This window comes from Oreochromis aureus, linkage group 15, assembly GCF_013358895.1.
Source record: "Oreochromis aureus strain Israel breed Guangdong linkage group 15, ZZ_aureus, whole genome shotgun sequence".
In the NCBI taxonomy this organism is placed as follows: Eukaryota; Metazoa; Chordata; class Actinopteri; order Cichliformes; family Cichlidae; genus Oreochromis; species Oreochromis aureus.
In genome coordinates, this window is record NC_052956.1 from 6686215 (window position 1) to 6700976 (window position 14762).

At 38.2% G+C, this 14762-nt stretch overlaps 1 protein-coding gene across 30 annotated transcripts in view; it reads right to left on the reverse strand.

Moving 5' to 3' along the window:
- Nucleotides 1-3187: 3187 nt before the first annotated feature.
- Nucleotides 3188-14762, reverse strand: part of LOC116309553 (serine/arginine repetitive matrix protein 1-like) — a 77097-nt gene continuing 65522 nt past the window's right edge. For 22 of the 30 annotated variants that reach the window (XM_039598931.1, XM_039598943.1, XM_039598951.1 and 19 more), the window contains 6 exons: nt 8398-8454; nt 8211-8285; nt 7996-8064; nt 4753-4827; nt 3999-4190; nt 3188-3732 (listed from right to left, as the gene is read on the reverse strand). In XM_039598931.1, coding sequence (XP_039454865.1) covers nt 3452-3732; nt 3999-4190; nt 4753-4827; nt 7996-8064; nt 8211-8285; nt 8398-8454 — 749 coding nt within the window. In that variant the 3' untranslated portion in view covers nt 3188-3451. Of the gene's footprint in view, nt 3733-3998; nt 4191-4752; nt 4828-7995; nt 8065-8210; nt 8286-8397; nt 8455-12426; nt 12484-14762 lie in introns of all 30 variants that reach the window. The other 8 variants (XM_039598957.1, XM_039598940.1, XM_039598963.1 and 5 more) reach the window with 6 other exon arrangements.

A 14762-nucleotide genomic window follows, 5' to 3' on the forward strand; every position in this document is an offset into this window, starting at 1 on the left:
TTTGCCCAGGGCGCCAAATAGGCTAGGACCGCCACTGGACGTGAGAGGCGCTTTGAGCAACCATTGGTTATTGGAGTACATGAGCAGCCTCGTCCACAATGACTGCCAAAGAAAAGTCTGGGTCCTAATATAGTCATTAGGGCAATATATATATATATACACATTTCCATTTCACATTTTGGCACAGTACCAACACCATGTCACGTGATGTGTCTCATCTTTAAAACTCCCAAAGTCGTTGTAACAGTTAACACAAACACTTAAAACACCAGCAGGGTGCAGCAGTGCACAGTTCTTCTTTGCCACAGTGCAACCTACACAAAGTGCATACACTGCAATACATCTCAGTGCATGCTTGCACAGTAAATTGTGGACTCCAAAAGAACACTAGAGGGTGAAGGAAGAGCGACAAACCCAAGAAATGATTTCCTTTGTTTCTTCGTCCCACTCCTTTTCAGGTAATTTTTTTTGTTTGTTTGTTTTGTGCACTTTATGTTCAATATATGTTTTTTGTTGTGCCTGAAATGAACTAATAAATGAATGAATGAATGTGATGTCAGGTATTTAAAGGTGAGGGACCTTTAATATTAACACTGTACTTAAAGTCTGAGCTGTTATATGTACAGGATGTTCTTGGCACCTCTCACAGAACAGCATGGACTTTTGTTCTCCGCTCATTAAGCTGTTTAATAGTAGCTTCAGCTGCAGGCTCAGTTGGAGCACTCCTTTCCACACCTGTTGAGCCACCAGACAAACTGATTCATGAAATAATTGCAAAAAAATTCACATTAAAAAAAAAAAAAAAAAAAAAAAGTGTTTTTTTTTTAACTTTAGGACAAACATTAAAAATAATTAAACATAATTTTTCCTATGGGATTTAATGGTTATCATTTTTGCTAAATGTAGCTTCTTTTTTTCAATTTATTGTTTAAAAATGTACTGCGCAATATATTTAGCTTTTTCTGGGGGGAAACATAACGATGATGTAGAATTCAAATCAAATCAAAGCACTTTTATTGTCATGTCACATAACTGGTACACTGGTACAGGACATGTGAGTGAGATTCTGATGTGCAAGCTTCACAAGCAACAGTGGAAAAATACAAGAAACATAAGAAACAAGTCAAATATAAGAAGAGGAATGTACAATTATAAGAATGTATGCACATTACTAATATGTATGCCAAATCTATCTATCTATCTATCTATCTATCTATCTATCTATCTATCTATCTGTGTGTGTGTGTGTGTGTGTGTGTGTATACAATATGTTAAATATACATAGGTCAGCAGTTTGAGTATTGTGCAAAAGAAATGGCATATATGTACAATATGGAGTGTATAGTGTTGACGTTCGGTAGGTGAGAGTGAGGTGTCTATGAAGTGTCACTGTTCAGCAGTCTGGTGACCTGATAGAAAAAGCTGTCCCTCAGTCTGCTGCTTCTCAGGCACTGCTTCTTGTAGATGTCCTGGAGGAGGGAAGCTCACCTCAATTATCCTTTCAGCACATCGCACCACTCAAAAAACTCACAAAATCTCATATATCAAATAATCTACTAATAAACAGACTTGGGGTTAAGGGTGAATAACACAATGCTAAACTAAGTAACAGGCCATTTATGTTAAATTAATTTGCCTTTACTAGTATATGGGGAAGATCACCTCAGAACACGGTCCCTCAGTATTGGTGCCCCTCAAGGCTGTGTCCTCTCACCACTATTGTTCTCCCTCTACACCAATGACTGCACCTCCAAGAACTCGGCTGTATGGCTGCAACTCCTGATTTTTGCAGATGACACCACCGTCATTGGCCTCATTCAGGATGGCGATGAGTCTGCATATCAACAGGAAGTTGAGCGGCTGGTACACTGGTGCAGTCAGCACAACCTGGAGGTGAACACACTTAAGACTGCAGAGATGACAGTGGACTTCAGGAGACATCCCTCAATACTGCTCCCTCTCACATTATCTGACAGCCCGGTGTCTACTGTGGAGATCTTCAAGTTCCTGGGTACCACCATCTCCCAGGACCTGAAGTGGGAGACTAACATCTCCTCCATCCGCAAAAAGACCCAGCAGACGTCGTACTTCCTGAGACAACTGGAGAAGTACAGTCTTCCACAAGAGCTGCTGATCCAGTTCTACACTGCAGTCATTGAGTCTGTCCTGTGTTACTCCATCACAGTTTGGTATGGAGCAGCCACTAAACAGGACAGGTGCAGACTGCAGCGGACTGTACGGGTAGCAGAAAAGATTATCGACGCCCCCTGCCCTCCATCCAGGACTTGTAATGGGCAGGGAAAATCGTTACAGATCCCTCACACCTTGGACACAGACTTTTTCACCTGCTGCCTTCTATAAATTACACTGGGACACAGTGCAGTTTCTGATAGTTCATCTTCATTTAAATGATAAAGTTTACACCACCCATAAGGCAAAAAAAAAATGTTTCAATCTTACTATGTAGCGCCAGAGCTCATTTTGCTATAACTGCTAATAAGCTACTTAATACACTGTATACAGTAGGCATTTTAGTGAGACTTTAAAGCACTGGATAAAAGAATAAGTTAATGAGAACATTTAAATCATTCTGCTTTGTTTTGATATATTGGCCTTTGGGGGGAAACATAGAACTAAAAAAGCACAGATATTATGATCACTTATGTATCATTTGGTTTTCTATTTATAAAATCTTTTCCATTTCCATCTATGATCTTTTTAAAATCTTTGTATCTATATAGTTTATGAATGCTGGGCTTTGCACTGCAGTGTAAATATACTTTCAAGTGTTTTTGTACAGAATATAGAAACTAAAGACAGAAATATTAGCTGAACCAGTGCTGTTCCTTAAAACCACCTGTAGTGCATTATCATTACACTGGTATTTTGACGTGTTCAGGACTCCCCAATAAAAATAAAAGTAAGATAAAAGAGTAGCACAATAAAGTTGTATTCACACAGTATATCAGCATTTTAAATTTTAAACAAATATTTTAAACAAATTTCCCACGTGTGGGACTAATAAAGGTTATCTTATCTTATCTTATCTTAAACCGTGACTTTATTTGCTCTTCTGAACTGTGGGAAAGACATGAACATGTACATAGCTACTGAAATACTAAAAATACTAATCACCAGACTTTTTTTTTTTTTTTAAATATAAATGATTCCCACGCACCATAAAATGCTCATTTGTGGTTTTTATTTTTTCAGTTGTATTAGATAAAGTGCTGACTGGTGTACAACCACACAAAAACTAATATGTCATGTCATGTTTTCACATGACAATAACTCTTTTAGACTTGAACTGATGATAAACACACAGACAGTACAGATGGAGACAAATAAACTGTACTTGTTTTTTTACTGTTTCTTCTATTTAAAGCTGAAGCTGACACAAGCTATTATAGTTTCTTTTACTTGTAGTTGCAGGCATTATACTTTCAGTGTTTCATTTTTTTTCAGTGAATTTTGAAGCCAGGAAACTGAACCAATTCTGAGTATCTCCACTTGTACTTTCAGTTATGTCAACACCGTATTTCAGTAATTCTGTTCGTATCTTAAAGATGGCATCATTATTTTCCTGACACGACAGCAATCCAGGGACCTTCTTATGGTAGAAAACATGAACACACAAAACGACCTTACAAGAATCCTTCCATGTTTTCGCTGAGGATACAGATCTGGCTCCATATGTGTGATGCATCACAACCAGTATGACAGGTTTATCACCTGCAGTACAGAAAACAAAAAACAAACAAACAGCTGATTAATATAACTAACAATGAGGTCTCATCACAACCACATAAGATTAAGGATCGTAGAGCCTCATATTTTCGTTAACCACATAAATATTATGTGGATTTATCAGTTTGATTTTAAAATCATCATTAGGTACTTTAAGTTCATATTCTCAACCCCCAAAATGTAAATCATTAAAAGTTTGATTGAGCATTTTTCTCTAAAACATGGATGACCAATTAAATTCCTTCTCGTACCTGTGATTTTGGCCATGGCTGCCTCAACATCTGTCCCCATACGTGAAACAACAGGACAGAAGACGATGATGACCTCACCATCCTCCTGACTGAGCAACTTTAAAACTTTATCCCCGCTTGAAGTCGTTAATCTGTCCAGTAGCTGCTTATGGGCATTAAAGGTTCCTCCGCTGACGACCATCTTGTACGTCACTGTGGTTAAAATAATTGAACAAGATAACAACACAGTAGAGTGAAATTAGACTATCTGGAATACAGTGAAAAAAAGAGCATCATTCAGCGTGGAAAGAATTTATTAAAAAAGCATAAAACAACCCCCCCAAACTCTTTTTGAAAATTACTGGAGTGAATAAGACACCTTTCTGAGTCTTTTTATATAAATTCTTCAATTTAACAGATTCATATTTTTAAGCATTTTGGGTCACCTTAATGTAAAATAAATATGTTATAAATTGCTAGAAAACAATATATGCACTCAGGAAAATATACATTTTACAATATGCAACTAAAATTAAGTGGTTCATGGCTAATTTTAAGGATTTATTTTTCAATACAATTCTTTGAGTTTTAAAAGCATTCATTTATAGAGGAGAAGCAAAACATAAAGACTCTACCCTAGAGTAATCTAGAGTTAGATTTTAGATTTTTTTCCAACACATAATAAGTGAATATTGAATTCTATTCCAACTAGAGTTGTAAACCTTAACACCAAGTGACACAGCCTTATAATAAAGGAGTGCAGAGGTAAATTTACCTTGTCTTTTCTGTGGCTGGCCATGAGTGGAAATAATAGAGAGCCTAGAAAGACTCCGGCTCCTGCTACTGCAATCTGACAGTCACATAAAACAGCAGTAAAGAATTAGAAAAACATGTATGTCATTTGAGCGTAAAGTTTAAAGAGATAGATTAGTTCGATTTTTTTTTTATGGGGGGTTACTAGTTTGGCTACTAAGGAACTTCACTGGACCGGAGGCAACTAAAGAGTTTGACAAATAACCTGTTAAATACAGAGCTGTAATACATTTAATCCAAATTTAAAAAGACAAACAAACTTAAAAATGTATTTACAAATCATATTAACAGAAAATAAATATGGGGCATTTTGATCACTTCCAACATTATACAACTGTAAGAACAGTCTGTGAGTGTAAAACCTCAGAAAGAACACAACAAGAGTTTGCAGGTATTTGTGGAAGGCACGGTGAAATGACTGAAGGTAAAGAGAAAATCTATCCTCTAAGTGGCAATATAGCAGAATTTTGACTAGACAGCAACAATTCTCTGCTTTACCCGTTTCATGTGTTTCTAACTCATGTGTTTGAAGAACCTCGCTAACTTAACAGCAGCTGATTTTCTGGTGGGAACAAAATTAGATTAAACTTCTCGATTGTTTTCTGGATTTAAGGATGCAATCATTTCTTTAAGGTGAAATGTCATGAGAAACCACTAATTTTAAAAACTAATAATGTATTTATTTTATGAATGACATTCAACAGCATTTGAATTATTGACAAAAGGTTTGTTATCCTTTTCATTTGTCCATGCCATAGGCAGAACGGCATGTTAAGTGTCTGTGAAGGTTCTCAGTCATCCAGGTCAACAACTCTCTTTCCGCTCTCCGTTCCACCTCCACTGGCTCCCCCCAGGGCTGTGTGCTCTCCCCCCCTGCTCTTCATCCTCTACACTGATGACTGCAGATCCACATGGCCCAACTGTCACCTGGTGAAATATGCTGACGACACAGTTCTCCTGTCACTGCTGTCAGGCCCCTCACAACACCACGGGCCTGCTCTTCAGGAGTTTGTAGAGTGTTGTGACAGCTCCAAACTTGCACTGAACATGAGCAAAACCAAAGAGGTTGTGGTGACCTTCTCCAGTAGGCAGAGGGAACTGGCTGCTTCAGTCCCCACCACCATCCATGGGAAGCCAGTGGAGGTAGTTGAGGAGTGCAAATACCTGGGAACCATCATGATGACTTTTTACTATGACCTCCTGAAAAGCATCATGACCTTCTCCATCACCTGCTGGTTCCACTCCCTCAGCCTTCAGAACAGGAACAGACTGCAGCACACTGCATCAGTGTGCTCTAAAATCATTGGCCTGCCTGTCAGAACTCTGGCACAGGTTTTCAGCCAACAGGCCCTTAGACAGGCAGCCAAAATCATCAATGACCCCTCTCACATTCATCACCCCCGCATTTCAATGGCTCCCCTCTGGGCAGTGCCTCCACTGCATTTCCGCAGGACTGAGGGGAGGAGAGCCACCTTTGTCCCCAAAGCCACTCTGCTTTTTAACTCCAGCCGATAAGACCATTTCCCACACCCAGAAACATAAACTACTCTATACTCTGTTTATACTGCCGACACTTTATTCACTTTTAGTCACTTAGAGTTATTTATTCACCTATTCATGCACTTTAATTTTAAAATTATGTAATTTTAAAACTGTGTATATACTGTATATTCTGTGCATTTGTTATCTCATTCTTATTGCCAGTTTATGCCCTGTCCTTATCGTCAACGTCATGCTGCTCTGTTGTATGTTAATTGCCCCTTGGGGATAAATACAATTTTCTCTGATTCAGATTCTGAGGTCATCGTAGTCTAAGGAGCTTGGAAAGAAAAGCGTCTGGACTTCTTTAAGTTGCTTGAAGATGTTTCACCTCTCATCTGAGAAGTTTCTTCACTTCTAAGGTCAAATGGTGGAGAGTCTCAGATTTAAGCCCTATGCGAGTGTCTCCCAAGAGGGACATGGACCCCCTAATGATCCTCTACCTAATCACACAAGTCAAGGTGTGAAAATGGGTGTAGGTCACAATCAGCCAAGTTTCGGGTGAGCTCATTGGGAAACCTCGCCTACCCTATCGTGTGATTTCCTGAGATCAAAATGCCCAGGATGTGAGTGGAAATTAAGGTGTCTGCAAAGGGATCTCAAAACTGGATCATAGATGGCAGACAGTTGCTGTCGTAATCCACCGCCTCTGTTTAAAAATGATCGTTCAGTGGACATAGATGGCTTCTTTCACTCCTTCTACAATGGCATGTTAACTGAGACTTCATATCTCTGTTATTTCTATTCTGTGGATTAATGTAAAAATAAATGTTTTAAAAGCAACCAAGACTGAGCCATGGTCCGGTATTCTGTCCCAGCCATGGCTTATGCAAATATAGCCTAAATACCGTATTTTCCGCACCATAGGGTGCACTTGAAATTCTTTAATTTTCTCAAAAATCGACAATGCGCCTTATAATCCAGTGCACTTTATGTATGAATTCTGGTTGTGTTTACTAAACTCGAACCGATTTTATGTGGTACACGGTGCTCAAAAAGCTGTCAAAAAATGTTTTAGTATGACTTTGGTGAGCTACGAACCTGCACTGCTTAATGGATTGTCAGAGTATTACAGCTACTGTAGTCAGGAGTACTCTGGGTCCAAAACTCCGTCAGCTTCAGGTGTTAAACTCAAACGAACACTGTGGCATCCCTCAGAGTTAAAAACTGTCTATATTTTTTCATCTTTAATAAAATGATCAGCGTTGCTGCTTTACCAGGTGTAACAATTAAGTTTAACATGCAGGCATCCATGAAAACAGAGTTTATTAAATTTAACGGAGTTAGACGTTAGCAGGAAGATAAACCACATAAGCTGTGAATTCGCATACAAGAGTAAACACAACTAAAATTCTTACACTTATATTAAGTTGAAGTGTGCTACCCTCTGTTAAAGCTTTGAATCCGCACTCATGAACTAAAGACACGTTAATATTAGGCTGATTATACAAATTCAGTTCATTATAATTCAATTTGTGGTTCTGTAGATTTTTTCTTGTTAGTTTGCGGCATAAACAGTAGTCCAGATGTTTCTGACACCTATACTTAATGTATCTAATAAACATTCACATAAAACAGCATTAAAATTTAATAATAGACATACAAAGCTCCATATGTATGTGTCTGTGTGTCACTGAAATGTAAAGTAAAAGAAGGTGAGATTTACCTTGTTGTATTTGTGGAGGGTCACTAGTTTGGCTATTGTGGTGCTTCGCTGGACTACTTGAGAAAGAACCTGTTGGGTACAACGGCATAACACATTTACAAGGAATTTTTTAAAAAGTTTCAAACTTTACATATTGAATATTTCCTGGAGTTGGATACCTTAACACCTGGTCAGTAATACAACCTTACATTCTAACAGTGAAGAGCTAAATTTACCTGATCTTTTCTCTGGATGGTCTGGAGTGGAGGTAGGAGAGGGTGGGGACATCATTGCACTACTGGCAGTTATATCTAATAAACATTCACGTAAAACAGCATTAAAATGTAATAATAGCCATACATAGCTCCATATGCATGTGTCTGTGTGACATTGGAGTGTAAAGTCAAAGAAAGTGAAATTTACCTTGTTGTATTTGTGGAGGGTCACCAGTTTGGCTATTGTGACTACTTGACAAAGATCCTGTTGAGTACAAGGGCATAACACATTTACAAGAAATAAAAAACAAATCTTATGAACGTATGTAAAAATCTTAACTGTACTCTAGTAACAATTTACCATATAGTCATATACCATAGTTATATACTATATGTAAGAGGTTTCTGAAAATCTATCCTGTGAATGACAACATAGCAGAATTTCGACAGACTTTTCCTTTTCCAAGTGTTTGTGATTCATGTACAAAATTTAACATTTGAAAGCAGACTGTGAACATAACACCAGCGGATTTTGTGGCAGGAACATAAATCAGATATAATTTCACAGATCTCTGCTATTTTTAGGCAGGCAGGCAGGCAGGCTTAAAAATTCTCTGGGAAAATGGATTGCTCTGGACTATAGACCACCATCAGTGGGAGACTTTCCAAATGCCGTGCAGAAAGACTATTTCATGTAAAATTCAACAGCTTTATGACACTGAAAAGCAAGCAAAATTTGATTCATTACAGAAAGTCCTGCTAATATGGAGGAATTACACCACGAGCAAACAAGACTGGGGCAACAGAAAGAGCTACTCATACAGGATGTTTCCACACAGTGGAATTCAACGCTGGATATGGTTTCTTGTCTACTAAAGAATCATGAGGCTGTTTTTGCTGCTTTAGACAAACAAAAGCACAAGCTTGTCCTTTTACTCCATCAGAGCTGGTAAAACTCCAAAGGCTGGTGACTGTCCTTGAGCCATGTAGGTAAATAAAAATATTTTTTAACTTATTGTTACTGTTTCTTCAAAAAGCTTTATAGTTGACAGTTATTGTGTAGATCTACACCCCCATGGTGTAGATCACACCATGGAGGTCTCCAATGATGACTCAAACCTACATGGTGAAATTTAAGATTGCCTTCACAAAGGACCTATCCAACGTGTAGCTACACTCAACCATCAGTGGCTCAAGATAGCTACTGTGCTTGACCCACGCTTTAAGGATTTAAAATGTCTTGCAAGGGGAGAGCAAGAAGGGTTTGGACCAGCCTTGAGGCCCTGCTGCAGGAACAGTGTAAAGATGCCACCACAGAGGAGCCAGCAAAGACAAAGAGCCTCCTCCTCTCTTCATTGTCTTCAGACTCTAATTCAGATGAGGAAGCCCTATGTAACAGGGCCCTGAGTTTGTACTGAGCAGAATCCGCCATCAGCGAGTCAGACTGCCAGCTGCAGTGGTGGTCCAGTTGAGCAGGGACCCACCCACAGCTGTCTGTCCTGGCCTGCAAATATTTGATTAGTCCTGCCACTTCTGTCCCATGTGAGAGACTGTTCTCACTTGCAGGTCACATAGTAACAAAAAAGAGAGCTGCCTTGAGCTCTGAAAATGTGAACAGGCCAGGTGGTGCAAGTAACTGACTGAAAGAGACGGACAGTAAATAAGCATGGAGGTATTGTGAGTCCAATGGGTTTGTTATTTTTTGCAGTAAAATGTTTGATGAGCACACTGTTTTAGCCTAATGTACAAAATAATTTTGGCTAAGGTTACTCGGAGTTTAAAGGTGAAACTTGTCAAATAACCTTTCATGTTTCTGCCTTATGTTTTTTTAAGAAGAAAAACTGCACTTTATCTTTATCTTTTTAAGATAAGAGGTTTCCACAACAGCATGTCTTCAACCAGTTACATTCTCTAAAGAAGGCAATAAGACGTGGAAAAATATCTGTGGCTATCTTCATCAACACCTTAGCTTAATCATGTATTTAATAAGCTGTGAATTCACATACATGTTAATAATGAAGAGAGTAAACATCACAAAAATCCTTACACTTACTGTAAGTTCAACTGCGCTAACCTCTGTTAAAGCTTTGAATCTGCACTCATGAACTTTAAACACCTTAATAAATATAAAAAACTAAACCTTTGTCTTGGTCCTGCGATGGTTGAGATTTCCTGAAGTCCTCCAGTAGATTGATATGAGCACCAAGGAAATCTTGCACTTTATTCATTTGGCTCTTCATTTCCTTCAACATTTTCAGGTAGTTGACCAAGACCCCATGTTCGGTTAAGGCAGCTGGATGGAAAGTTTAAGGTTATATATAAGAATCTGCATGTCATATTTTCAATTTGCACCAAACCACCATAAATCCATCCATCCATCTATTTTCTTCCATTTATCCAAATCCACAAATGCAAGAGCCAACAATTTTAGCAGGCTGTACTTACCCCTGAGAGATTCATGTGGGATGAAGTCCTTGAATTCTTCTATGGGCACATCAATTTGTTTCTGAAACAAAAAAACAAAAACAAATAAAAGTGTTTATTGTCCAGATCTGACTTTCTATATGTGTTACACATGTCCATCTGAATCTCTCTCCCATACACAGCTTGCTTACTTACCTGCGTCTGTATTATAGCAAAGATTTCAATTCTCAGTTTGAAATTTTTAACTCCAGGGAACAGCAAACCCAGGTCTTGTAAAGTCAGTAACTGGAGATCTGAGTCACTGCGTAAATCTGCCTCTGAAAGAGCAGATCTGTTATTGATCAAATAGTCTCTTGATTATACAAATTAAAGTTATTATTGTTTGTTGTCGTTGTCATTTGTCGCTGTATAAATAAAACTGAATTGAATTATAATTCAGTTTGTGGTTCTGTTGAGTTTTTTCTTATTAGTTTGCGGTGTAAACAGTAGTCCAGGTGTTTCTAACACCTATACTCATTTGTTGCAACAATGGGGCCTACATACTGTAATATATTTATGTATATTTACCTCTTATTTACTCTAGTAGTGTAGAATAAATATTCTCAAAACACTGCCACTTACCTCCCAGTACAGAGGCTGCTTTTCCATCCTTGAGTCTTATTTCTGTAAGCAAACCATCCATGTTTTCACCTGCAGAAAAGAAGAATAAAATCAGAGAAAACGGAGGTTGGACATTTCACATACTGTATAGTTCCTGTTTCTGTTCTCCTGTTGGATCGACATGACATCTGAACAACATGGAAACAGACCTGCTGTGCAATGTACCTTGAACTAAGGGACCAAGCCCAACACCTGAAAACCCCCCCACACCATAATCCCCTCTCCAGATTCATCCATCAGATTGCCAAATGGAGAATCGTGATTTGTCATGCCTGAGACACGTCTCCGCTGTTCCAGTAATGGCGTACTTTACACCTCTACATCTAACACTTTACATTACACTCAGTGGAGTAAAGGATTTAGTTGCTTGGCTATGGAAATCTATCCCATGAAGCTCTGTGGGGTTAGGGTTCTTGAACTAATCTGAAGTCTGTAGCGGTTGACTCTGCAGAAAGTTGGTGACCTCTGTACACTATGAACTTCCGCATTTGCTGAACCCGCTTGTGATTTTACGAGGTCTACCACTTGGTGGCTGAGTTGCTGTCATTGCCAATCATTCCCACTTTGTTATAATGACGTTAACAGTTGACTGTGGAATATTTAGCGGTAAGAAAATTTTACGACTGCACTTGGTAGACAGCAGGTGTCTTTTCATGATACCATGCTGGAACAGAGCTCCTGAGAGTGACCTAGTCTTTCAGAAACGTCTGTAGAAGCAGTCTGCATGGCTAGGTGCTTGATTTTATACACCTCTGACCATAGAAGTGATTAGAACACCTGAGTTCAACATCTGGATGGGTGAGTGAACACTTCTGGTAACATAATGTGTATAAGAGTGTATTGAGTTAGATTTTTGAGATTTTTTAACATATAATAAGTGAATATTGAATATTGGCTGGAGTTGAAAACTATAACACCTGGTCAGTAATACAACCTTACATTCTAACAATGAAGAGCTAAATTTATCTTGTCTTCTCTCTGGATGTTCATGAGTGAAGGTAAGAGAGGGTGGGGACATCATTGCATAACTGATACTTGCATTTAATAAACATTCATGTAAAACATCATTAAATTGTAATAATAGCCATACATAGCTCCATATGCATGTGTCTGTGTGTCACTGAAATGTAAAGTAAAAGAAGGTGAGATTTATCTTGTTGTATTTGTGGAGGGTCACCAGTTTGGCTATTGTCACTACTTGACAAAGAACCTGTTGAGTACAATGGCATAACACATTTACAAGAAATAATAAAAACAAATCTTATGAATGTATGTAAAAATCTTAACTTTACTCTAGTAATACTTTACCATATAGTCATATACCATAGTTATATACTATATGTAAGGGGTTTCTGAAAATCTATCCTGTGAACGACAACATAGCAGAATTCCGATGGACTTTACCTTTTCCATATGTTTGTGATTCATGTGCACAAGTTAACACTTGAAACAGACAGCTAATTTTGTGACAAAAAAAATATATAAATCAGATAAAATTTCACAAATGTTTACTGTATTTAAGCATTAAATGTATCAGTCCAGCACTTTTATGAACAATTCTAACCATAGAGAAATACATAAAATCAAGTAAATAAAGCCAACACTATTTCAGTTACTCAGTAAAAAAAATGGATGCCTGTTAATCTTTCTACGACAAGGACAGAATGACATGTTAATTGAGACTTAATGTCTGTGTTATTTCCATTCTGTGGATTCATATAAAAATAGATGTTAAAGCAAACAAGACTGAGCCGTGGTCAGATATTGTGTTCATTCAGTATTGAAGACATGGCTTATGCATATTCAGCATCAATGGACTGGATCATATAAAAAACTTTACTTACATTAAGTTGAAGTTTGCTACCCTGTGTTAATGCTTTGCACTCATGAACTTAAGACATGTCAATATTAGGCTAAATATAAAAAACTAAACCTTTGTCCTGCGATGGTTGAGATTTGCTGAAGTCCTTCAGTAGATTGATATGAGCATCAAGGAAATCTTGCACTTCATTCATTTGGGTCTTCATTTCCTTCAACATTTTCAGGTAGCTGACCAAGACTCCATGTTCAGTTAAGGCAGCTGGATGGAAAGATTTGTATAAGTTATGTATAAGAATCTTCATGTCATATTTCAAAACTGCCCCAAAACATCATAAATCCATCAATCCATCTATTTTCTTCCGCTTACCCAAATCCATCAAATGCAAAAGCAAACAATGTTAGCAGGCTGTACTTACCCCGGAGAGATTCATGTGGAATGAAGTCCTTGAATTCTTTTATGAGCACATCCATTGGTTTCTGAAACAAAGAAAAACAAACAAAAAATTCTGATTAAAAAGTGTTTGTTGTACACTTCTAACTTTCTATATGGGTTACACATGTCCATCTGAATCGCTGTCCTCTCAGTTATACACAGCTTGCTTGCTTACCTGCTTGTGTACTACATCAAAGATTGTCCTTCTCAGTTTGACATTTTTAACTCCAGGGAACAGCTCACCCAGGTCTTGTAAAGTCAGTGACTGGACATCTGAGTCACTGCTCAAACCTGCCTCTGAAAGAGCAGATCTGTTATTGATCACATAGTCTCCTGATTATACAAATTCACTTGATTATTATTCAATTTGTGGTTCCATTGTTTTTTCTTGTTAGTTTGCAGCATAAACGGTAGCCCAGGTGTTTCTGACACCTATACTCATTTGTTGCAACAACGGAGCCTACTTACTGTAACTATGTATATAAATATTTACATCTTATTTACTGTGACAGTGTAGAATAAATATTCTCAGAATACTGTCATTTACCTTCCAGTACAGAGAGTGCTTTTCCATCCTTGCATCTTATTTCCTTAAGCAAAATATCCATGATTTCACCTACAGAAAAGAAGAAAAAAAATCAGAAAACGGAGGTTGGACATTTCACATACTGTATAATTCCTGTTTCTGTTCTCCTGTTGGATCGACATGACACCTGAACAACGTGGAAACAGAGCTGCTGTGCAATTTACCTTGAATTAAGGGACCAAGCCCAACTCCCGAAAACCCCTCCACACCATAATCCCCTCTCCACCCAACTTTCCACTTGGCACAGTGCAGTTAGACAAGTACTTTTCTCCCAGCAACCATCAAACCAAGATTCATCTATCAGATTGCCAAATGGAGAATTGTGATTCATCACGCCTCCCCTGTTCCAGTAATGGCATACTTTACACCTCTACATCTAACACTTTGCATTACACTCAGTGGACTAAAGCTTGGATCTAGCCGCTTGGCTATGGAAATCCATCCCATGAAATCCTGTATGCACTGTTCTTGAACTAATCTGAAGTCTGTAGCGATTGAAAGTTGGCAACCTCTGTGCACTATGAATTTCTGCATCCGCTGAACCCACTGTGTGATTTTACGAGATCCACCACTTGGCAACTGAGTAGCTGTCATTCCCAATCACTTCAACTTTTACCTAAAGACGGCTAACAGTTGACTGTGGAATATA